We start from the raw sequence: 24,237 nt of genomic DNA, 5'->3' as shown, positions 1-24,237 counted from the left end.
AAGCAATGTGCTGTAAACAATCAAGCTCGGTGTAAAAACAAAAAATTGTGGGCTGTAAATAACTAGGCCATTTAAAATTTAAAAAACATCAAGTCACCCACTCTACACCTTGCAGGAAAATAATTACTGTAACATCTTCCCACCCAGCATCATTCTTGCTTGATTAGATCTCAACAGAAGAAAAGCCTAGTATGTATGTGTTGTCTTAGCTTTTGATCATCTCAGGTTTTAACTCTTTTTTTTTTTTTTAATATAAAGCGGGTATGAAGAAACCAGTAATTCAAGCCCGTGGCAAATACATGGCTTAATCTTGTGTGTCAAGACAACACTGGGTTAGGCCAGATAATTTGCGATTTGAGACCCACAGCCGATTGATTCTGCTAACCCACATATGGAATGTACTAACAAATAATCCTTGTACTGATGAAGTACAGAACAGATCGGTTTAGAGTCCTATTAGGCTACAGAAGTATAATATTGGTATCTATGAATATTATGCTCACCACCATAATTTGTTCATCTGATAGCAATAAGGGCCAGCGGAAGAATGCAGCTGCATCATTTGTTATTTCTGCATCTCCACAGGTATGCATGATGCTTTACAGACAAAACAAAGACAAACCCCTGCCCTGAAGTATTTAAAATGAAGGACAGGTATTTACTTCACCTTTGTCAGACATACTGGAAACAAACAGATCTGACATTTTTCAGTTTTTGGGGTTGTCAGGTTTGGGTTTTTTTTTCTATTACTTCTCATAGGCTTACCTTAATCATAAAAAGGGAATTTTCACCTCATGTCCTTGGGCTATGATTTATCAAAAATATACATACTTGAAATTAAATTAAACCGCAAGTGTAAACAAGAAAAGAAGTACCCAAGCTGTCTTTCAGAGTTTTTTGAATTTTTAAAAAAATGTTTTAAGAGTCTCAAATGTTGTTTATACATTTCACGTAACACAATTATTTTTTATTAAAATCCTTTTTCACATTATTCACTTACAACAATTCTTCATGGATAGATGTTTTACAGACACTATCAACTGACCATGCTACAGTATAAATTTACATGGCAATTTTTTATTTGTTTTCAGTTTCAAGTTCTTAAAGAGCAAACTAAATTTCTTGTAAAAACAATATATGCAAAGATATTCTTTCTGACATTATTCTCCATCTCAATCAGAAACTTCTTAAGTTTGCATCTTATTTCCAGTCTAATTTATTTACTGTTTGAGTACTGCCTGTGTAATCCTGCTGAACTTCTTTGCCTACCCAGCTGCAGCAAAAACCTATTCAAACCTGTCTATCTTTTTTTTGTACGTATTTGCATGACATCTTGTGAAACCTCTGTAATTTTCTTTTGATTACAATGCAACCAGGCTTTCAGTGCTTTCTCAATTAACATTTGTCAAAAGCATCACAATCACTTGAAGATGTGTCAAGTAACTGCTGCTGAATCAGGTGCTGAGGGGTGGGGAGAGGAGAATGGAGCAGGCGAGAACAGATTATAACTATTATCCTATATATCCCATGACACACAGTGCTAATTAGTACATATTTAATCAATGAAATCTGTATTAACAATATTGCAATTAGTACTGTTATTAGACCTTTACTTTTGGTTTTGGGATAAGAATAGTCTAAATATTATAGGAACTAGCTAAATATCAGTAAAAGGACTCATGACAAATATTTGAAATTCAATAGTGAGGTGACTATTTTAAGAACACAATTTCATACTGCAACTCTGAGTGCAGCTGATTTGCTACAGACTATTTTCAATGCTACCCATTAAAATAAATTATACAGCACATCTACTTTGCTTTTAAGGGGATGATCAGCAAATACTTGTAATAAGAAAGACATTTTAAAAATTATTTACAATCCCTAATTAGTAATAACATAAAATCACAAAAATAAAATTTACTTTAAAAATCTATTTATAAAATACTTTTCTCAAGACCTGAGTGGAATTGCATATCTGAGAGAGCACACTACAATAATCCAAATGGAGTTGGAAGTGCAGGAAAGGAGAAGCACCTTCAGTGGAAAATGTTAAAAGAACACCACAATTCACTAAATCACTTTTGAAAAACATCAAGCATTTAAAAGGCTGGTCATTTTGTATTTAAGGAACTATGGAAGGATTTAATCTACAATGTAATCTAAGATTTCTATTTAGATGCAAAACTGGAGTTTATTCTTTTTCATTGCAACTTAATTCGAATCATGACTATTAGGTAATATTTTTACAGCACTAGGAAGGAGAGAACATGCAAGCCTGATATGCCATCAAGCAGAACTTTCACAATGAGGAGGTGACAGCTGTCAAATAACTGCTTACACCCCAGGACTGCATCTCAGAGTCAGGTAGAAAATCACCCTCTTGTGCCCAGGAGTGGGGATAGGACTGTAGGGGGTTAAGAAATGTTTAATTTGCCTCCCACGTCAAAACTAAAGCAGTTACGAACTCTCATTTTGTTTGGTCTTAACTTTTAGACGGCGCTACAATACTTGTGGCAGTGGGAGGAGGAAAACTTCCTTTTAAAAAAAATAATTTGTGAGAATGTGTTCAACTGAAACTGGACTGCACAAACAAGTAAAAATACAAACAAAAGGAGGTAAATGTAATTATTGTGTAGATGGTAAATTAGCTTACACTTATATCCTATACATGCTAGACCAAATTTAAATTAATACTCAAACTATCCAAATAGGCTTGCCAACTTTCTAACTGCACAAACCCGAACACTCTTGCCCTGCCCCTTCTCTGAGGCTCTGCCCCGGCTAACTCCATCTCCCCACCCTCACTCACTCGCTCACTCTCCCCCACCCTCACTCACTTTCACCGGGCTGGGACAGAGGTTGGGGTGCAGAGGGCTGAGGGTTCAGGGTGGGGCCAGAAATGAGGAATTCATAGTGGGGGGGGCTCCAGGCTGGGGCAGGGAGTTGGGGTGCGGGAGGGGATGAGGGCTCTGGCGTGCAGGAGTGAGCTCTGGGCAAGGGCTGAGGGGTTCGGAGTGCAGGAGGGGGCTCTGGTCGGGGGCCGAGGGAGCTCAAGGCTGGGGTATAGGAGGCGGTTGGGGGTGCAGGCTCTGGGAGGGAGTTTGGGTGCAGGAGGGGGCTTAGGGATGCGGGCTTCAGCTGGGCAGCGCTTACCTCAGTCGGCTCCTGGAAGCGACAGGCATGTCCCTCCAGCTTCTAGGCTCAGGGCCACGGTTCCCGGCCAATAGGAGCTGCGGAGTTGGTGCTTGGGGCGGGGGCAGCGCATGGAGACACCTCCCCTTCCCCCACCCCCCGGCCGACCTTGTGCCTAGGAAATGGACATCCCGGCCGCTTCTGGGAGCCGTGCGGAGCCAGGGGGCAGGTAGGGAACCTGCTTTAGCCTTGCTGCACCGCCAACCGGATTTTTAGCGGCCTATTAAAATCTCCCGGATTGTTTTCAATAGTCACTGGGAGACCGAGGCTGATTCTGGTAGACTCCCGGACAATCTGGGAGGGTTGGGACCCCTCTACCCAAATGGATTACTTCTTCCACCACTGAAAATGTGGGAACCACTGGGGTGAAATACAGCAACTGTTTAACAGTGTGCTATGTAACAGAATAGCCTAACAATTTAAGACAGGGAGTAAATAATAATTTCCCCCCCAATGGAAAGCGTAATTTAGATAGTAAAGGCCAGATTACTAAAGGTATTTTGGCACCTAAATATGCTCATAACTTCTTTTCAAAATCCCACTAGGGGCATCTAAGTGCCTAACTTTCACTGAAATGCCTGACTCCCATTGACTTCAATGGAAGTTGGGGCCTAGGCACTTCTACGAGGTTCCTATCTGCATCTTTAGGTGCCTAAATACCTTTTAAAATCTGGCTTTAAATCCCAATGACTTTCAATGAGATGTAGCTGCCTACGTGCCTAAATCAATTCTGAAAATAAGACTTAGGGCTTGTTACAACTTAAAACGCTGCCCCACTGCAGCTGCACTGCAGTAACACTTCAGTGAAGCTACTACCAATGCTGACAGGGCAGCTTCCCCCATTGGCATAGCTATTGTACCTCCCCGAGAGGCGATAGCAAGGTCTACAGGCGAATTCTCCTGTTGACATAGCGCTGTTTATACCATGGGTTAGGCTGGCTTAACTGCATCACTCAGAGGTCTGGATTTTTCATACCCTTGAGCAACACAGTTATACTGATTTTATTTCCCGAGCTTAGACCAGGCCTGAGGCTTCTAAGTCACTTAAGCACTTTTGAAAATTTTATCCTATCAAAATAACAACAGACACTTTGCCATTTGGCTAGGTCACTGAGTTAACAGTTCCTGTTCTCACAAACAGTGCCGTGGGATTTGAAATACCCCACAAGTAGCAAGGACCTTTGTTTGACATTTTTTCTGAAAGATGGCCCCCTAGCACAGACCTGGGGTATTGTTTCATTACTGACTCCGGGAAATCACCAACACTTCCTGCACCACCTAGGTATTAAGAAGCTGCGCAGTCAGCTATTAACCCAGCCAATCCTGCTTAGTTGAGAGCACAAAGTTAGCATAACCATGTTCTTAACTGATATCTGCACATGATAATGAAGGTTTCAATAAACTGGCAAAATTGCTACAGTTGAAAACTGGGTTAATTGGCTACCACTATCTCATCTCTTTCACCACGACCACTCCTCAGTCAATCATCAGCATGAGATAATGGCAGAGATCTGATTTTCTTTAGCTGTTTGCTGCATGACTCCTTGGAAGATTCTTGGGGTGATAAAGATTTATTTGCACCAACTTCCTATTATTTTAAGGCCTGGGTAATGGCACAATAAGGGCTTGTGCTCTACACACACCCACAGCTGCTATATTTTCCTGCAGTGATTTGATAAAATGTAATGATAGTTAACATGCTGCAAATAAGGAGAATGAACTCCAGTTTGAACTGTTTTGCACTGTTAGCGCAAATTGGAATGAACATAGATTAAATCTTCCCCTAATTCACTGAGAAAAGAATCTGCCTTCTCTTTGATGCCAAAGAAGCATTACAGTGTAACAACATATCCATTTTTGAAAATACCCCCTGCCCCTCCTAATTCTTTCAACTTAGAAAGTATTTTATTCCTGAATTTCTTCTGCCTTCTTGCATTCTTTGGGTGTCTGTGATATGTGTAGTAGAAAAACTGCAGTATCCTCACCCACAGGACTTGCTAGGCAGTAAAGAAGAATCTGGTATGGTTCACACACTTGTTTTGAGTTGCATCTGTTTGTTATTTTAAGTCAAAATATATTTTATTTATTTACTAATTTAGGAATATAACTTTTAAAAAAACTTATTTTTTCACTTAACCCAAGAAACCACATTCCTGCACAGTTGTTATGTGGTGTCCATCATAAGAAGTATCAAAGTGCTGTGGTACCATAGAGAATACTTTACAGAACTATGTACAGTAATTCCCATAAGTGCAGAGAGGGGGAAAATAGCATACAAAGGATGAAGTCAACGGAAGGGACTGTGAAGGAGAGAAAAGGCTGATGTGATATGGGGTCTGTTTCTTGGTGCAAGAGAGTACTTTGGTCACAACATTCTGAATTCCCTGAAGAATTGAGGAAAATTGTAAAATAGACAATTGCAATAGGAGAGATTGTGATTAAAGCATGGATAAGGGTTTCAGCAAAGGCAGGGTCAAAGTAAGGTCAAATACTGGCAATATTCTAGAGACTGCAATAGGCAGAATTAAACATAAGGAAGACATCTGAAGAAGGAAAACATAGGTCTGAGGTCAAGAACGAGTCCAAGATTTTTGGCCTTTGGAGTAATGCGAATGTCTGACTTCAGGAGTGTGAGTCAGATACGACAAAGAAGTCTTTTTACCCAGGAGGACTTCAGTCTTTAAAACACTCGGCATTTGGAAGTTATGGTGTAGCCAAGCATTGACAGAGTCAAGACAGCAGATAGACAGGTGACAGAGGGATCAGAGAGAGTCATTACTGCTCCCATTCCAAAGAGAAGTGACACAGATTGCTAAATTTTCATAATGGCCCCAAATTAACCATTCCAACAGAAGAAGTCAAAGCCAGGACATCTGCTTTTGCAGCACTAACTCTATGACATCATTAAATGCCTGATACGAGGGTATTTTAGGACAAGGCAGCAAAACACCAAGGTGCTATGGTTAAAAGGTGCTATGGGGGAGGGATAGCTCAGTGGTTTGAGCATTGGCCTGATAAACCCAGGGTTATGAGTTCAATCCTTGAGGAGGCCACTTAGGGATCTGGGGCAAAAATTGGTCCTGCTAATGAAGGCAGGGGGCTGGACTCAATGACCTTTCAAGGTCCCTTCCAGTTCTAGGAGATTGGTATATCTCCAATTATTACCTTTATAAAAGATGTAGAAACAACACCCAACTTTATGAATAGACAGTTAAGAAAATAAGAATGGCCATACTGAGTCAGACAAATAGTCCATCTAGCCCAGTATCCTGTCTTCTGACAGTGGCCAATGCCAGATCCTTCAGAGGGAATGAACAGAACAGGGCAATTATCATGTGATCCATCCCAACATCCAGTCCCAGCTTCTGGCAGACAGAGGTTTAGGGGCACCCAGAGCATGGGACTGCACCCCTGACTATCTTGGCTAATAACCATTGGTAGACCTATCCACCCTGAACTTACCTAATTCTTTTTTTAACCCATTTATACTTTTGGCCATCACAACACCCACAACATCGCAACAATGAGTTCCACATATAAAGCGTGCATTGACAGTTGTTATAAATGATATTGTGCAACTACAAAAAAACCCAACCAGCCCTCTAGTCAACCCAATGATCTCAAAATTTGATCTCCAGTCTCCAGCCTACCAATAAGTGTCTTACACATGCAGACACCAAAATCACATTGTACTGTACTAAGAAAACTGATGGCCAATTTACACAGATTAAATGAATATTATGCTGACACTAAAGTCATCTGAGTATTTTATACAAACAAAATATTGGTTTTAAGGGTTGTCTTCCTAATCCCTCTATCACTTTATTTTTGTGTATTTAAAGAGCATTCATATTAGGCAGCGTCTGTCCCTCTTCAATGTGCTGTTTCTTTAACTATGAGGAGCTGGCTTAGGGTATGTTTACACTGAAGCTCAGAGCATGCTTCCCAGCACGGATAGACAGACTCGTGCTAGCTCTTGTGGAGCTAGCTAAAAATACGCATTGTTGTCAGGGGTAATCTGACCAGCAGCTCCGGGGAGCTGAGTACAAAACTGCTCTGACTCCCTGGATACACACACAGGTGGCTAGACTGAGCCGGCGCCCCGGCTACACTGCTATTTTTAGCACAAATCCATCTACCTAATTTGGGAAGAATGATCTCAGCTGCAGTGTAGACATACCTTTAGATTGAAGGAGACTTGAGGTAAAAATTATTTTTAGTTCTTATGTGTCTATATGTATGAGTTATATATTAGATTATGTAAAAGCAGCAAAGAGTCTTGCGGCACCTTATAGACTAACAGACGTTTTGGAGCATGAGCTTTCGTGGGTGAATACCCACTTCGTCGGATGCATGTAGTGGAAATCTCCAGGGGCAGGTATATATAAGCAAGCAAGCAAGCAGGCTAGAGATTATAGATTATATATATTAGGGCTGTCGATTAATCACAGTTAACTCACGTGATTAACTCAAAAAATAATCGCAGTTTTAATCACACTGTTAAACAACAGAATGCCAATTAAAATGTATTAAATATTTTTGATGTTTTTCTACATTTTCAAATCTGTCAATTTCAATTACAACACAGAATACAAAGTGTACATTGATCACTTTGTATTATTTTTTATTACAAATATTTCACTGTAAAAAATGATAAACAAAAGAAATTGTATTTTTCAATTCACCTCATACAAGTACTGTATTACAATCTCTTTATCATGCAAGTGCAACTTACAAATGTAGATTTTTTTTGTTACATAACTGCACTCAAACACATAATGTGAAACTTTAGAGCCTACAAGTCTACTCATTCCTACTTCTTGTTTAGCCAATCACTAAGAGAAACAAGTACACAGATTTATTTGTGTGTCTGTAGTAAAATAAAATTAAAAATCAATATACACTCATTGTCTTCCACTGAGCTTAGAACTGCAACAGGATAATTACACAGAGACTCTCAAATCACCACCAAAATTTTCTAAAGATACCTTCATGGACGAACAGTGAAAACTTTGTGGCTAACACTGTGTTCTATATAAGGAAGGGAAGAGTAGTATTAGCAAAGAGCTCAAAAAGCTTTTTACTCCCTTTCAAGCTCTTGCTTCACTCACCTTCTGTTTGACTGGATCTCCTACAGTGAAACGAACAATAGGGCAGTTGCCCCAGTCCCATAAAATACTTAGAACCAGGATCTGTTTTCCAATTGATCCCATCATCGTTAAACGTTCTGCAGCATCCAGTTACAACATATTACAACATTACAAAAACAATCTAAGGCTTAGTCTACAATTCTACATACAGTTTTTGTACCAATCAGTTCGGGGGTGGGATTTTTTTTTAAATCAAAATAGCTATACCTGTACAACCGTTAGAGTGGACGCAGTAATAGCAGTACGAAGGTACCTTATACCAGCATAGCTTGTTCTCCTTCCCATACTAAGAATAGCTATACTGGTAAAAAGCACCTTTATACCAATATAACTGTGTTCGCACTAGTGGGGATGGTACCACTTTGACTATACTGGTATAACTGAAGTGGTACAACTTTTGTGCATAGTAGACAAGACCTTACTGTAAGATTTTCTGAAGTGTAAAAAAAAGTTACTAAATGTATACATTAATGACATGAGAAGTGAAATATTTGCCTTCAATGATAAAAAAGCTTGTCAAAATTCTTCCCTCTCCCTATATCCCCGTTGCCAAAATGTTCCACACAGAGTAGTTCTTCATGAATTTACTCTATCTCTAGGTATTAACTTGTGGTTCATACTTGTTGGAAGTCATTTCTTATGAGATCTGTGTCCCAAAAGGCCTCTTTTTGAGGAGGGAGGGAAGGTGGGGGGGAAGAAGGGGGAGTGCTGATGCAGATAGTTGTGCTCATTTCAGATTGACTGCAATTGTTACAGATTTACCTGGAAGACTAATGTGTAATTCTACAATGTCATAATCTGCTAGAAAGATGTAGAATAATCTTATCTAAGCAGATACTGGAGACAGTGCAAGCAGGATGGAAAAACTTTAGAACTTATACCTGGAATTGCACATTAACCCCATCAGTCCCCCCAAGACCTCCTAGCACACATCTCTTTCAACTGCTGGTGCCAAGAAGTTAAAAGGTCTGCAGGTATATTGTAATCAATTTTAAAGTCGGGAAGCAAAGCACAAGCTAACAGGTTTCTGGCTCCAAATGAATTAAATAATCTTATTTCAACAGATCTCTTCTAGTAAAGGTGACACAAATACAAGCATTTATTCCTAATAAAATAACTCTCCTGTGATTTAGAGCTACAAAGTAGGCACTTCAATGTGTGTCATACCAACATAAAGTAACACTGCCATGTACCTAAGAAAGCCTTGTCCTTCTGCCAAAATCAAGGTCTATGCACAAAAATGTCTGAATATATGTTATAGTAACGATGATACAAGTGGATTGCAGAAGTAAAAGCAAATGCTTACCTTGGGCTGGGTCAGGTGGGCCAAACTCTAGAGAGTATCGGAGAATGAAGTTGTTGTTCCACACATACAGGTGGTTATCTCTTGGGTTGTAATCCACTGCTGCAATGTACTGGTACTGGTTGGGGAAGGGAACTTCTACGTATTCTCCTCTGCTTAACCTGGTGTTGTAAATGTAATCAATTGCATTCTTGCCAGTTTCACTTTCGTTGTCTTGATACACTGATCGGACTACATAGAGGACTCCACATATCATAAAAGCATTGGATGCTGCCCGTTTGTCATATGTGGTTTCCCATGTTGCTTCAAAGCGCAGAGTATATGGATTCAATTGGCTAATAACGATCATTCCATTGTTTTGTTCCGTCGCATAAATTACCCATAAACCATTTTCGTCAACTGCTAAATCAATATCAGTCTTTCCTCCCCATCTGTATGGAGAAGTGTCATGGTAGTTAGCATAGTTGATAATGGCCTCTCCACTTTTAATTCTAGTCCTCAAGTCAAACTTTACAATGTTCCTGGTTCTTTCTTTGTTAAAAAATACAGCACCATCATACACCACAAATCCAGTGCCATCCACTCGATTTGGAAGTTTGTAAGTTGTCTGTTGGCGTCCATTTTGGAAGTCCTCTAAAGAAGCATATTCTATCAAAGTATCAGTGCGATATGGAGTCCATGGCATGAAGTATATTTTATCTGCAGCCTGGAGAGGATCTTTGCACCAAGCACCTGCCTTTTGTTCAGCTTCATATAAAGACGGTGAGTCCACAATTGCTTTCAACGTCCCCGGGCAAACAAAAACTAACAGTCACAGAGAGAAGTAAGACAAGAATTATGTCAAATTAAAACATTCATGCAACCAAACAGACTAGATAAGTCATAATGATTGTGTCAGGAAGAAAAGATTCATTTAATTGTATAATTGCAATTATCACTCTTTATCATCTACTTTTCTTAAAGTTACCATGTTCTTATTGTACCAGTATGTAAAGTGGATGGGAACTATTTTCACTAGTACAGACCAAGGCTCAATAGCACACATGTACATCTAAAAATGTAGAGCTACTCTTGCATTTTCATCTTAGACTTTAGTGAATACTGCATTTAGGCTCCAGAGCTTTTAACTGGTGTGTAGTAGTGCGGTAGGTCATTTCAGTAAAAAAAAAAATTACATCAAATTGTTTAGAACTTTTAGAAGTGGTGAGGCTGAAAAAGGAGGTGCCTCGATTAAAAATAAAGAAACAAAACAAATCATCAGGTATATAGAGAAAGCAATTAGGAGCAGAGAAAACAAAACACAACCAGAGCAATGAATGAAACAGACCAGGAAACCCTGTAACCAAGGCATGCTATGGAGAGGGTTCTGGAAGCCAGGCAAGATGACATTTTATTAACAGGAAAGTACCCAAGGATGAGAGAAAGAGAGGGAAAGAGAGAAAGTAAGGGAATCTCCCCTCCAGCCCCGAGTTTTTCAGACACTATATCCCACCACCTACTTTAAGCAACCGAGTCTCTTTACTGCAAACAGTCGACTTCTTTATGAGGTGTACTTATAAGATCCTGCTGATTATCATAATATCAGAGTGTTGTGGGTAGGGGAAGGGAGGAGGTTAACATCCATAAGGCACATAACAAGGAGCTGGGGTTTGGACTGTATACGTTATTTACCTTTTTGCTCCACTTCTATTTTAAGCATCGGAAGAAAAATAAAAAAGTGCAAGGAAAAAAGAAAGAAGATTAACATAAATTGACTATTAATCTAAGATTAAATTAGTAACAGACGCTAAATATAGGGAGAATAAGAACTGCACTATATTGGATAAAGAGAAACAGACAACAGGAAAACCTAGCAGGAGAAAGATTCTAAAGTTACATAAGTGAACATGGATCAATCATTTTAGTAGATTAAGGAGGCAACACCGATATGTTGGCATGTAGTTTCACTTAGTGAACCTGAATAAATAATGAATGACTTCACTAATGCATGATATACATACCCTTCCCAAATGCAATGTATATTCCTACCAAGTTGTTTTTTTAAAATGAAATATTAATATATATTATACACAAGTAGGGGTGTGTGGGCGTGTGTGTGAGTGAATGTGTGGGCGCGTGCTTATAATCCCCAGGTCAGTGTTCTGTTTTTCTTTCTTGTAAGTGAAGCGGCTCATTGCCTTTAGTTTTCCTTGGGGTTCCCCCACCCAGAATGTTACTCTTGAGAATACTGTAACTTCTCAGTCTAGAACTGCAAAATCAGAGTAAAAGGAACAAGTGAAAATATCTAGAAGGAAGAAGCAAAAGCACAGTAAGCAAGAAGAAAAGAGAAGAAAAAAATTAACATTTAGCTCATTCAGGCATTCTCCAGCATCATCGACTAAGCCCGAAACAGCAAGCTAGTATGTAAAGACAATCATACCAAGCATTGAAAATAAATACCATCTCCACCACCACACACACCATTAAAGGAAAGTGCTTCATAAAACAAACCTGATTAGCAGAGTTGTTACATTACTGAAGCAATTCTTTCCCAAAGAAGTTTAAAGGAATAGATTATGTAATTACATGAAGGGTGTTACAACCAAAGTCCAGCCAGTAAATAGCCTCCCAATAATTACAAGCCATAAAAACCAGTTCACACTGTCAGTGGGACTTTTGAAGTATGTTCCTTCAGTTTCAATAAATGATCTGGACAATGCCAGTTGTACCACTCCTTTGTAACAGTATCTGTTGATACCAAAGAAGCATATGAAAACTACCTGTACAGCTATTACACCTTCAGTATTATGGTATTATCTAGGAAACATATTTCTTTCTTCCACAAAAGGTTGTGGATTTTTGGTTTCATTTAACAACATTACCTGTGGTATTATGTGAGAACAGCACTGACTGAACCCATCTAATATTTCTTCAGGGGACAATTTAGAAACTTTTTTTTGGTTAATGTTTTTGAAATGAATGGTATTTTTCCTAGCCTTGTTCATTTATACATCTTCAGATAACACACATATTTTCCTGCTATTTGTAGTTATGGACTTATCAAAGTAAACAGAACAGAATTTCTAGGTTGCCACAATTCTGATAGTGACTTTCAGATGATTCCATTTGTGAACTATGATGCATGAGCTTATTCCTCAGCAAAGAGCAATATTGTACCTGCTTAGAATCAGTAATAGTAGGGCAGTTGTGAAAAGACATGGATAACAAAAATCATTAATGGCATGTCTGCTCTGAGTACATTTGTGTACAGCTGTACGCTTTTCAGGGACAGATGGGCTTACTAAAGTAAACAAATGCTTCAAAGTCCAATCAATAGAGAGAGAGAATAAAACACTTTTTAAATGTTTTTCCATTGAATTCCTGAGTCCAAATAAGGCTTAAAATAAAATTTCATGCATAGATGTAGAAAGTAGTGCCTCTGATGTGCTTACTAATCCTACAAGGGCTGACTTCTGTTATTCAATCAAAGTATCAACATATATTGTGCAGCATAATTGAGAGAAATGTCAAGTAGGGCACTCTCAATTTCTCTGTAATTCAATCAATAACACTCTAATTTTAGGACAAAGCAATGCATATCAAATTTGTTTAGAACTCCATTTTTAATGGAGATTCACCTGGGCATCCCAAAAGATCGTTTTTATTGAAGAGGATCAGAAAAATATCAGCAATAGATATGAATTTTGAGAGGCAAACGAAAGAAGTTTCTCATAAAGGATTTTGTTATGAGGACCATGAACACAGAACCCAGGGAGCTCTAGCCATATGCATGGTCAGCAAGGTAGCTATGTATTTATGAAGGCCAGCGAGACATGAAAAATGCTATACACTATACAAGGGTGAGACATTAAATTCATGTGTGAGAGAGAGCTATAACTTTTACCACAAAATCTCACACTATCAACCATGTTTACACTCTCATGGACAGAATGGAAGTAACCATGAGATTTCATAGCTTTTTTAAAAAACAAAATCTTGTGATAATTAAAGATTTGGGGTGTGAAGGGATAGGGAAAAGAGACCAGTTCAGAACAAGAATAAAAAAAATAGGAACAGGAACAAGAACTTTTTTTGGTTTTACGGTTGAAATGTAGGGATCAGTAACCTCTTCCCACACCAGGGGCGGCTCCAGGCACCAGCGCAGCAAGCGCGTGCCTGGGGTGGCAAGCCGTGGGGGGCAGCCTGCCGGTTGCTGTGAGGGTGGCAGGCAGGCGGCTTTCGGCGGTGCGCCTGCGGGAGGTCCGCCTGTCCCGCAGCTTCGGCGGCAATTCGGCGGTGGGGATGCCAATCGCGCGGCACCGGCGGACCTCCTGCAGGGACGCCGCCGAATCCGTGTGACCAACGGACCACCCGCAGGTGCGCTGCAAAATCCGTGTGACCAGCGGACCTCCTGCAGGCGCGCCGCCAAATCCGTGTGACCAGCGGACCTCCTGCAGGCATGCCGCCTGCCTGCCTGCCATGCTTGGGACAGCAAAAAACATTGAGCCACCCCTGTCCCTCACCTAGACCTCCAAAAGGCTTAGACGACCTTTCTGAAATCCTTCCTAGGGGCTCTAACATGAGTCGAACTCTTATGGTGGGCCAACTGCAATTTGCAAACCTTGGGATTTCAGGCATTCTACATGTCAGCACTGTGTTTTTAAGTGCCACAAAGGGCCCAGAGCACTGAAGATTCATATAGAGCAGTCACACACACCCCAGTAGGGAGAGAACACTAGAACTGATAAATGCATTTTTGTTGGGCATCAGAGAGAAGTAGTTTTGGAAATATAGGGATAGATGTTGGGAAGTAGTAAGAGGGAAGAGAAAAAAATGGGAAGGGATAGTGAGACGTCACAAGATTAGGATAAGCACTAGAATGGTAAAGCTTATCTGGACTGATTCATCAAACCTTCTGGGGGTTGCCAATAGGATAATTCCTGAGACAACGTTGTAACTACTCCTGGTGTTACCACTGTGCAAGCTGAAGTTACAACTTTCTAACATTCACTTTGAAAAAAATATATATATCTATATCCGAGTCCACAGTTACACTAACACAGAATAATTGACGGGGGGCGTCAATGGAATTAAACAAAGCAAACATTTTAAGGAACAGAATGGCTACAAGTTAGAGATCAGCGTACGGCTGCATTGTGGCACTATACTTCTGATAACTGAAAAAGAAAAAGTCTCTGTAGATAGGAATACCCAATCAGTAGAATATATCCACACATGTCTCCCTAAAACAGCATAGAAAATTGTTTTAAAGTTTGATAATATTTGCATAATACTTTTCTCTATAGATTGGCCTACTGGAACTGGCTCCACGGAAAAAATAACCTCTTGGCTTTTGATTGACCTCATGCTTTGGAATAAGATGCAATGCCCTTTTTCTAGGAATTTGGGAACAGAAATTGTGCTAAAGTAAAAGTGACTTTAATTAAATAAAATAATATTGGTTAGATCGGGACAAAACATAACTCCTCAAAAGTGGGACAAGAAGAAAGGTTACAACGGGTCACCAATATTGCACACGGGAGGAACAGTGCCAAGGAGTAGTGTACAAAATAGGCGTCCAACCTACAAAGGGTATAGAAAAAAATCATAAAGCATCCATTTCACAATGACACAGAAATACACAGCAGGGATGAAAACAAAAGGTGATTTGTGTTTGGCCTTTAATGGATGCTGAATAAAGCTAATGTAGTGAAGCAATATAGAGCGCTGTTTTGATTTAAGAAGTTTGCATTTCAAAATAATGTGCAAAAACCAATATGGACAGTTTTGACATGGCTTTACTTGTGCCAGAACTCATTCCCTTGTGTTTCCGATGTGTATCTTCTGCTACTTGAGAGTTTTTTGTATCTGAGATAAGCTTTGTTTCCTGTCCAAATGAAAGTTTGGTTTGAGATCAAGAACATTAACCTTAACAACTGGAACAATTTATGGATCAATCACTGTATTGCTAAACTTCACACTGTAAGCATGGCCATTTCTTTGCTGGATTAAAGGAAGACGGAGAAGTCACTCCAAAGAGTGACCTTAAGAGGAAATGAAAACAGTTGAAAGTGTTGAATTAGCAGAACTTTTAAAAACTCAAATACTCTTCAGTTTAAAAAAACAATTTTCATTATAATTTTAAATACTACTGAATTCTGGCTTTAGAAAGAACATTGTGCAAAACTGCTGTAGTGCCACGGACTACTGATTTTTCATTCTAAGTATTAAATTTTAAAATATTCTTTTTGAAAGATTATTTCCAGTCATAAAACAAATTGTTTTATTTATGTTAAAGATGAATGTCTATTCCTTTTTCCTATGTGATATTAAGAGATATTTTATCAATTTAATGATAAATTATTAATTTTGAATTCATGTGCAGTTGTGAATGTGCTCCTGAACCTGAAAGCACAAAGCTTTCTTTCAAAATTTAATAACTGAGACACTTGCCTCCGATACCTCTGTAGTGGGTTCTGTCATGCACCCAAAGTAACCACACAGCAGGTAGCCTTTCAAGTTGATAATGATTAAAATTGAAGTCAATTCCTTCTTTAGAAAACTGTGAGCCAAACCAATTTGTCAGCAACTGGTACTGGGCAAAAGAACAAATTTCTATCTAGCCTACTGAATAGCTAATTCAAGTTTGTTTCTTGAAAAACAGTAGCCTTAAAAGCCAAACACTTAAGAACACAGACAGACACTTGGCCAGCATCACACTATGGCTTCCTTCCACACTTCGTGAAGCTAATTGGAGGCCCTAGTCTGTAAGTGCTCTGCATGCATAATGGTTCTGTAGGCCATAGACATATGCTTCTTTTGCATGTAGTAGTGCTCCAGCATTAAGCGTGAAGGCTGGAGGAAGTGAACAAGAACAAAAAAAGTTTATACTTACTGTAAGGAACACATTCATACTGAACTTCAAGATATTTGTACGTTCCAGGACAAGGATCAGGAAACACATCTGACCCAGTAACTACTATACACTGTGTTCGGTTGTTGCACCTGTAAGTGGAATAAGAAGTAAGCTAATTAATTTAAAATGAGATTTTAGTTTGCAATTTTATACCAAAATAGTGTAATACAGAGCAGACTCCTTTCATACTTGGGCAATCCAATCAATAAGGAAACAGAAATAATTAATATTAGATCAGTTAACATCCATAAATAAAGTGTCAAGATAATATTTCAGTTCAAGCTTCATACCCTTAGATCTGGGAGTCAATGTTACTCCAAATATTAAAACTCCTCCCCTTTGACTGAGGTAACTATCCCATTGGCTCCATACCGATACTCAATAAAACATGTAATAAATCAATATGGAGTATTGTTTTGATGTGAGATGTTTGCATATTAAAATAACGTGAAGTAATCAATATGAATAGTTTTGACATGACTTTGCTTATGCCAGAACCAATTCCCTTGATCTTTAGACATGTACATGCTGCTGAATGTTTGTTTTCTGTACCAAAAGAGAGCTCTGATTTTGGTTTGAGGGGTTACTACAGATCAAGAACATGAACTTTCACACTCATGAAAATTAAGGAACTATCAATGTATTACTAAACTTCCCATTGCAAACATGGCTATTTCTCTGTTGGATTATAGGAAGTAGGAGAAGTCACTGCAAAGAATGACCTGATGAGGATATTTTAAAATAACAGTTAAAACTGCTGAATCATCAGAGAGTTGTTTAAACTGAAATATCCGCCAAGGGGAAAAAAAAGCTCTTTATTAAAACAGTTAAGGGATCACTTTAGAAACCTACTGATTGTGCCATTAGATAGAACGTTGCACAAAAGCTTCCATGGTAGACAGGAACAACTGCTTTTTACATTATTTTGTACAAAAAATAGTAATGGTTAAAACTGGCAACCGTTTTAGACTGTTGTTCAGTTTTAAAAATATAGAAGAGATATTAGGTTGGCATTTGAAATGCAACATCATCTGATAGCTTCACCAGAGCTATGCAAAACTTAAGAAATAAAGAAAAACATCTTAAGTGTCCTATGAAAAGAAACAGGAAAGTAAAAGGTCAGACAGTTTAGTGACTAAAAAGAGAAGAGCTTGGCTCATCTTCTCATGGGTGAGTTTTGTTTGTTAGCAAACTGAATAAAGAATATAAGAAAGGCCATACTGGCTCAGACCAAAGGTCCATCCAGCCCAGTATCCTGTCTGCTGACAGTGGCCAATGCCAGGTGCCCCAGACGGAGTGAACCTAACAAGTAATGATCAAGTGATCTCTTTCCTGCCATCCATCTCCACCCTCTGACAAACAGAGGCTAGGGACACCATTCCTTACCCATCCTGGCTAATAGTTATTAATGGACTTAGCCTCCATGAATTTATCTAGTTCTCTTTTAAAGCCTGTTATAGTCCTAGCCTTCACAACCTCCTCAGGCAAGGAGTGCCACAGGTTGACTGTGCACTGTGTGAAGAAGAACTTCCTTTTATTTGTTTTAAACCTGCTATCCATTAATTTCATTTGGTGGCCCCTAGTTCTTATATTATGGGAACAAGTAAATAACTTTTCCTTATTCACTTTCTCCACACCACTCATGTTTTATATACCTCTATCATATCCCCCCTTAGTCTCCTCTTTTCCAAGCTGAAAAGTCCTAGCCTCTTTAATCTCTCCTCATATGGGACCTGTTCCAAACCCCTAATCATTTTAGTTGCCCTTCTGTGTCAGTATATCTTTTTTGAGATGAGGAGATCACATCTGTATGCAGTATTCAAGATGTGGGCGTACCATGGATTTATATAAGGGCAATAAGATATTCTCCGTCTTATTCTCTATCCCTTTTTTAATAGTTCCTAACATCCTGTTCGCTTTTTTGACCGCCGCTGCACACTGCATGGACATCTTCAGAGAACTATCCACGATGATTCCAAGATCTCTTTCCTGATTAGTTGTAGCTAAATTAGCCCCCATCGTATTGTATGTATAGTTGGGGTTATTTTTTCCAATGTGCATTACTTTACATTTATCCACATTAAATTTCATTTGCCATTTTGTTGCCAGAAAGCCAGAACTTAAAACAATAGTCTAGCCTTTGACTCCAGCTGTGTATCAACTTCTCTATTACTATGAGTTCCCACACTCCTGAATACCAGGTCCCAAGTTAAGGTAATCCATCTTGTGTCAATGCTTTTCCACAGCTATCCACTACAAACAGGCGTGAGATCCTTCTGTTCTTTAATTCATAATATCTCTAAATTGGTAAAGCAAGTATAACTTAAGAAATCACGGGAACTTACTTTTCTTATTTGAGGACTATGCCATCAAATAGTAGTGCAGAACTGTGTGTGTCACAGTGAGCAATCTTTTTTCCTTGCCAAGTAAACCCACAAGCCAGGACTCTACTGACTTCACTAGTGTGGCTTCACTAGTAGTACATTTTCCTCTGAATACCAGGAAGCTGGTGGTTGTGCACAGGATTGGGGGATGGCCAGGATTTCTTGCATGTTCTGTTGAACCATGAGAACACCTCACGAAGCTATGTGGAGACCCCTTGTTGCTTTTGTGCTGCCCTCCCTTTCCTCCCCCCCCACACCTGCCATGCTACTGAAGGCTGCCTGCCCATCCAACATGCATCCTGATTCTCTGAGTGAAAACCACATAGTACTACCTACAGCTGCTCAAAGGGGCAATGCAATGCACTATCTTTCACAAACTACAACATACATTGTGTGGAGACATGTTACAAAGTGTGGCTTATCCCAACTCATACCCAATCCCTGTTGGTCACTGAGCCACACAGAGCTGAGGCTCTGTATAGAGAGCTACCGAGAGGAAATATACTGTTATGAATCAATGCTGGAGAACATACAGTGTAGGTGCCTTCGGCCCTCCATGCACTCTCCAAATTAGGGCCTTCCTGTTCTCTTATGCATTGTGTGAGGGACTGGGGAAGTAGAAAAAGGAATACCAAATGTACATAGTCACCACTCTAATTACTACTTCATCATTCTGAGATGCCATGAGAATCGAGTGTATGATACACAGCCAAATTCTATTACACTATTGGAAGCTGTGCAACCAAATCTCTCTGTCTTGCTCTCTTCTCCGTCACCTGCCATCCTGTTGAGACAGAGAAACCCTATTCTGAAAGCTGCTAGCTCACGGGGATTTCCAACCTCAAATAAATATGGAAATAAAGGTACTGCCAATTGGTAAAAATGTATCAGACACCATTAGAGAACGAGTGTCATTAATAATTAACTTGAAGTACATTCGTTGTAAATGATGTCGTCTTTTCTAACCAGCATATTGTTAGCTTGGTCCATCTATCCAAATCTATTTTAAAATTGTTCTAGCTATAGGCAAGTCATTAAATTTGTATAATTTCCTGGAATGTGGGAGTACTTGAGTGTTCTGGGTCCACCTACATTTATAGTTCCCTTACATATTTTTCAGACGCTAATTTGTGAATTCTCTGATTTCTTACATATCCCAAAATCTTAATTTTTAAAAACACATTAGGACTTTATATTGGAAGATCCCTTAAAAATTAACAGGCCTAGACTGTCTGAGTCTTGGTCTACACTACCAACTTACATGAATTTTCCACACCCCTGAGTGACAGTTATACAGACCCAACCCCCAGTGCTATGTTGACAGGAGGGATTCTCCCTTCAACACAGCTACGACCTCTTGAGGAGGTGAAGTACCTACACCGATGGGAGAAGTTCTCCCATCAGCTCAGGTAGCATCATCACTTGGTGCTGTCATTGCAGCAAGCCCTCAGCGTAGCATCATCTGAGCACAGAGACTAATTTCTGCTAAACACCACTTTTATACGCAGTTCTCGCTTTTTTATCTTTGTTAAATACACCACTATGAGAACAAAGAGGGGAGATACTATGCATCCTTAAGACTCTTAAGAGTCTGATTCCTAGGCTGCATGACTCACCTGCACCTTCCACTGATTTCCTAGGGATCTGGAGTTCACTGTTATTTTATTATTTCATTTTATTAACTTGTACAAGAATAAGCAAGATGTTATATCAGGAATTAAGGATGGCGCTCTTTAATTATTTTCTAGTTTTCTGAGAAAAGCATTTAAAAGAAAAACACTTTTAAAAGGCCCTGAATCTCACTCCTTTCTGAACATTTCAGGTTTTTTCCAGTGAACAGGAATAACACCCTTTAAAAATTTCAACATAAAAATGTATATAAAATATTAATAATTACCAAGAAAAATTAATTTTAGCCTCCAGAGACTGTCAAGCTAAATAATTAAGGATTAACAGTAACATTTAAGGCACCCACAATATTTACAAAGACTTATGATACAATGAATTGGTCACTTAAAAGCAAATAAACCTGATTTGTGCAAGACTTTATATCAACGCAGTGATAACTGATTTGTAAAGACTAGTATATGAATTAAATTAGAAAAGCTAGTTAAGCAGAGATTAACTGCAGTGCTGAAGGAATGACTACCTAGCCCGTTATGTTAACAAAGGCAAGAATTTTCCAGGGGAAATGTAAGTAGTATGCTAGCCTGCTGAAATATAATGTTAAGGTGTAATTGTGTACTCTGCCACTGCCTTTTCTCTATCATTTTAGTATGAATGAAAAGGTTAAATTTTCATAATGCAGAGATGTCACTTACGGTAATCTGAAATCAAACAGAGTTAAATTAACAGTTACAGAACAATGTTGAACTCTATTCACCTCAGGAGGATGATTGTACAAATGTAGGAATGGCCCCTTCACACATCAGATGAAAGTGAGAGAAAATGGTAAATGAAACAAGTAGCAGTATGGCTGCATCAAGTATTTTTACCCACCACAAATCTCTCTGTGTACTATAGGTTACCTTCATGTGTTCAGCTTTAAAGACAGCCGTACTTTCCATGCTAATTTGTTTGCATTTAAACTCTAATCTTGACTTGTATAATTCCCAACAAATTGCTTCTGCTCTTCTTTTGATTATCTTATGCTCGTTATTATACTTTACCAAGTGCAAAGTATGGAGATGAGATTCCTTGTGTAATGTATTGTGTGAGGTGTTTTAATCAATAGTCTTATTCTGCTGATTAAGCAGGGGCTTCTGTTTTGGCAAGATAACATTAGTTTCTTCTGTCATGCTCCAAAAGCCATTGGGAATCTTCAGCAGATCATTAGATATGCTACAATAAAGCTTTCGTACATTCTCTTTTCTTCCTTAAATTACTTCTTCAATGTCCTATCATTCCCCGTCACTGTTGGCATTGCATTATTATTACAGTTCCCCTGAAACATGCACTAGAGCTATGTCTCCAGGCCATAGAATGCCATTTTCAATTGAGGTTTCTGCTTGAAAATATAAATTAAGAAAATTTCATTATCTCCTGCCAGGGGCCATTATTCACCACTGTTCTAAGGAAGATTAAAAATGCAAAATCTGAGGACTTGAACAAATACTCCAGCATTAAAATGAAAAGCTCAGTATATCATGGCAGAACTGGAAAACTGAAGTAGTACTGAAATTTGGGAAGTCATACACTGGCATGACTTTAATATTAGATGGCTCACACAGCTTGAATAAGGGGGAGGTCGTATTTAAATATAATCTATAAGGTTCCTTTTAGTGGTTTCTTGCATAGATATAGGAAATAATTCCCATTTATCAACTTCTCTTTCCAAAGCTTTGTGTATTGAGCATATAATCTAACAAGTATAATAATGTACCATAAAAAAAATCAGTGGCATGTCAAAGAGGACAAAAGTTCTGGTCAAAACTCTGAGGTTATCAGAATATTTTTGTCCATGTAGTCTTAATTCTAGATATTTTTGTGAACACAATTTTTCATGAAGTAAATATGTAATACTGAGCAATCATTATCAGTATACAGAAGACACAAGCATACAAAACCATTAATTGACAAATAGATAAAGGAATAAAACTATTTTTAAAATGTTTTTGAAACTGAAAATCAGATTTCTTTGTGCCTCAATCTGATGACAAATTGATTAAATACTTTATAGGACTCTGTCTTTCATGGTAATATGCTCCTGCATACTGCCTACAGCAGCCTGTTTGCGTCCACTTGAGGGATGAAAGCAGACTGAGTTGTAGCACTAGCTGCTTCACATGCTGCTCCTGCTCATTTCCCCACCCCTTGTGCCTCAGGTAAGGCAGACTGGATGGGGTTGATGGATGTGTTATGGCCAAAGCAGAGATATATCCCACATGTTGCAGTGCAACAACATCCTTTTAAATAGAAAAATTAGTGCAGACCCAGATCCTACCTTGAGAGGTACTCCTGATGGGCCTGCAATTGAGATACACCTCTACCCTGATAGAACGCGACCCAATAAAACACGAATTCAGATATAACGCGGTAAAGTAGCGGGGGGGCCCGGGCCCTTTAAAGCGCCACCCGAGCCCCGCTGCCAGAGCTCCGGGGGTGATTTAAGGGGCCCGTGGCTCCCCATAGCAGCTGGAGCACTGGGCCCTTAAAATCCCCGCCGGGGCTCTGGCAGCCGTGGGCTCAGGTGGTGATTTAAAGGGCCAGAGGCTCCAGCTGCTATGGGGAGCCCCGGGCCCTTTAAATCCCTGCCCGAGACCCGCTGCCAGAGCTCCGGCAGTGATTTAAAGGGCCCGGGGCTCCCCGCAGTGGCTGGAGCACCTGCTCTTTAAATCACCACCGGGGAAGCCAGTCCAGTCTGGCACACCATACCGGCTTTTGCTGGTACGCCGTACGGGACCAAACCCGATATAACACAGTCTTACCTATAAGGCAGTGAGATTTTTTGGCTCCCAAGGACCGCGTTATATCGGGGTAAAGCACGTTATATCAGGCACTTGCATTTTCACATGCACAATAGTTGTGCTAACTTTCCCAATATTAATATGTAAATTACATGTATGTACACAATGTTTTTGAAAAAATTCAAATTCAAATATAAGCATTAGCATTACTTTACATGGGAAGAGGCATTGACTAATACTTTGAGAATCTGACTCAAGTCAGCAACTCCCAAATTCTAATTTCAGCTCTGACAACTACTGCTTTTGTGTCTTCAACAGGTCACTTATCCACACTGCTTTAGTATCCTCAGCGTAAAATGGGGATATCAATTTAAATGAGTTGTCAGGGATGTGGGGATAACAGAAATTAATTAAAGCCCCGATCCTGCAAAAACTTATGCACATGATTAACTTTACACACTAGAAGTAGTCCTATTGCAGTCAAGGCTCTATATGCAGTCACTGGGATGACTCTCGGTGAGTAAAGTTATGGAGGAAGATAAGTCTTTGCAGGACTGTCAAACATCTCTGAAGATGTCAAGCACAATTTAAGTGCTAGGTTTTTTTTCTAATTTAGCCTTAGAAAGTTACATAGACAACACGTACATAAAGTAGCACGAACATTTTATTCCTGGGATCCAACTTTTTAAAAATACATATACTTTACTACAGGCTATGACTAATACTTTACTACATGCTAGATATGATACCTAAACAGTTAGTAAACTGATCTTATCCTAATCCCAAAAGAGAAATTGTCAAGATAGAGAGCCCTAAAGAACCAATATTAGCTTTGGCCCTTGAGCTCAGGTTTGAAGAGGTGTGCGGCAGTCATTGTTGCAACATCAATGTTGCTATAGAAATC

The 24,237-nt window shown here is 39.2% G+C and overlaps 1 protein-coding gene across 10 annotated transcripts in view; it reads right to left on the bottom strand.

Moving 5' to 3' along the window:
* ADGRL2 (adhesion G protein-coupled receptor L2) overlaps positions 1–24,237 on the bottom strand; it is a 190,962-nt gene that overhangs the window by 44,401 nt on the left and 122,324 nt on the right. For all 10 annotated transcript variants that reach the window (XM_045026939.1, XM_045026940.1, XM_045026943.1 and 7 more), the window contains exons 4-5: positions 16,523–16,632; positions 9,652–10,452 (exon numbers count right to left, since the gene is read on the bottom strand). In XM_045026939.1, the coding sequence (XP_044882874.1) occupies positions 9,652–10,452; positions 16,523–16,632 (911 nt within the window). The remainder of the gene's footprint in view (positions 1–9,651; positions 10,453–16,522; positions 16,633–24,237) is intronic.

This window comes from Mauremys mutica, chromosome 8 (assembly GCF_020497125.1).
Source record: "Mauremys mutica isolate MM-2020 ecotype Southern chromosome 8, ASM2049712v1, whole genome shotgun sequence".
Classification (NCBI taxonomy): domain Eukaryota; kingdom Metazoa; phylum Chordata; order Testudines; family Geoemydidae; genus Mauremys; species Mauremys mutica.
Note: the sequence above shows the minus strand (reverse complement) of the source record. Positions and strands in the feature narration are given on the sequence as shown.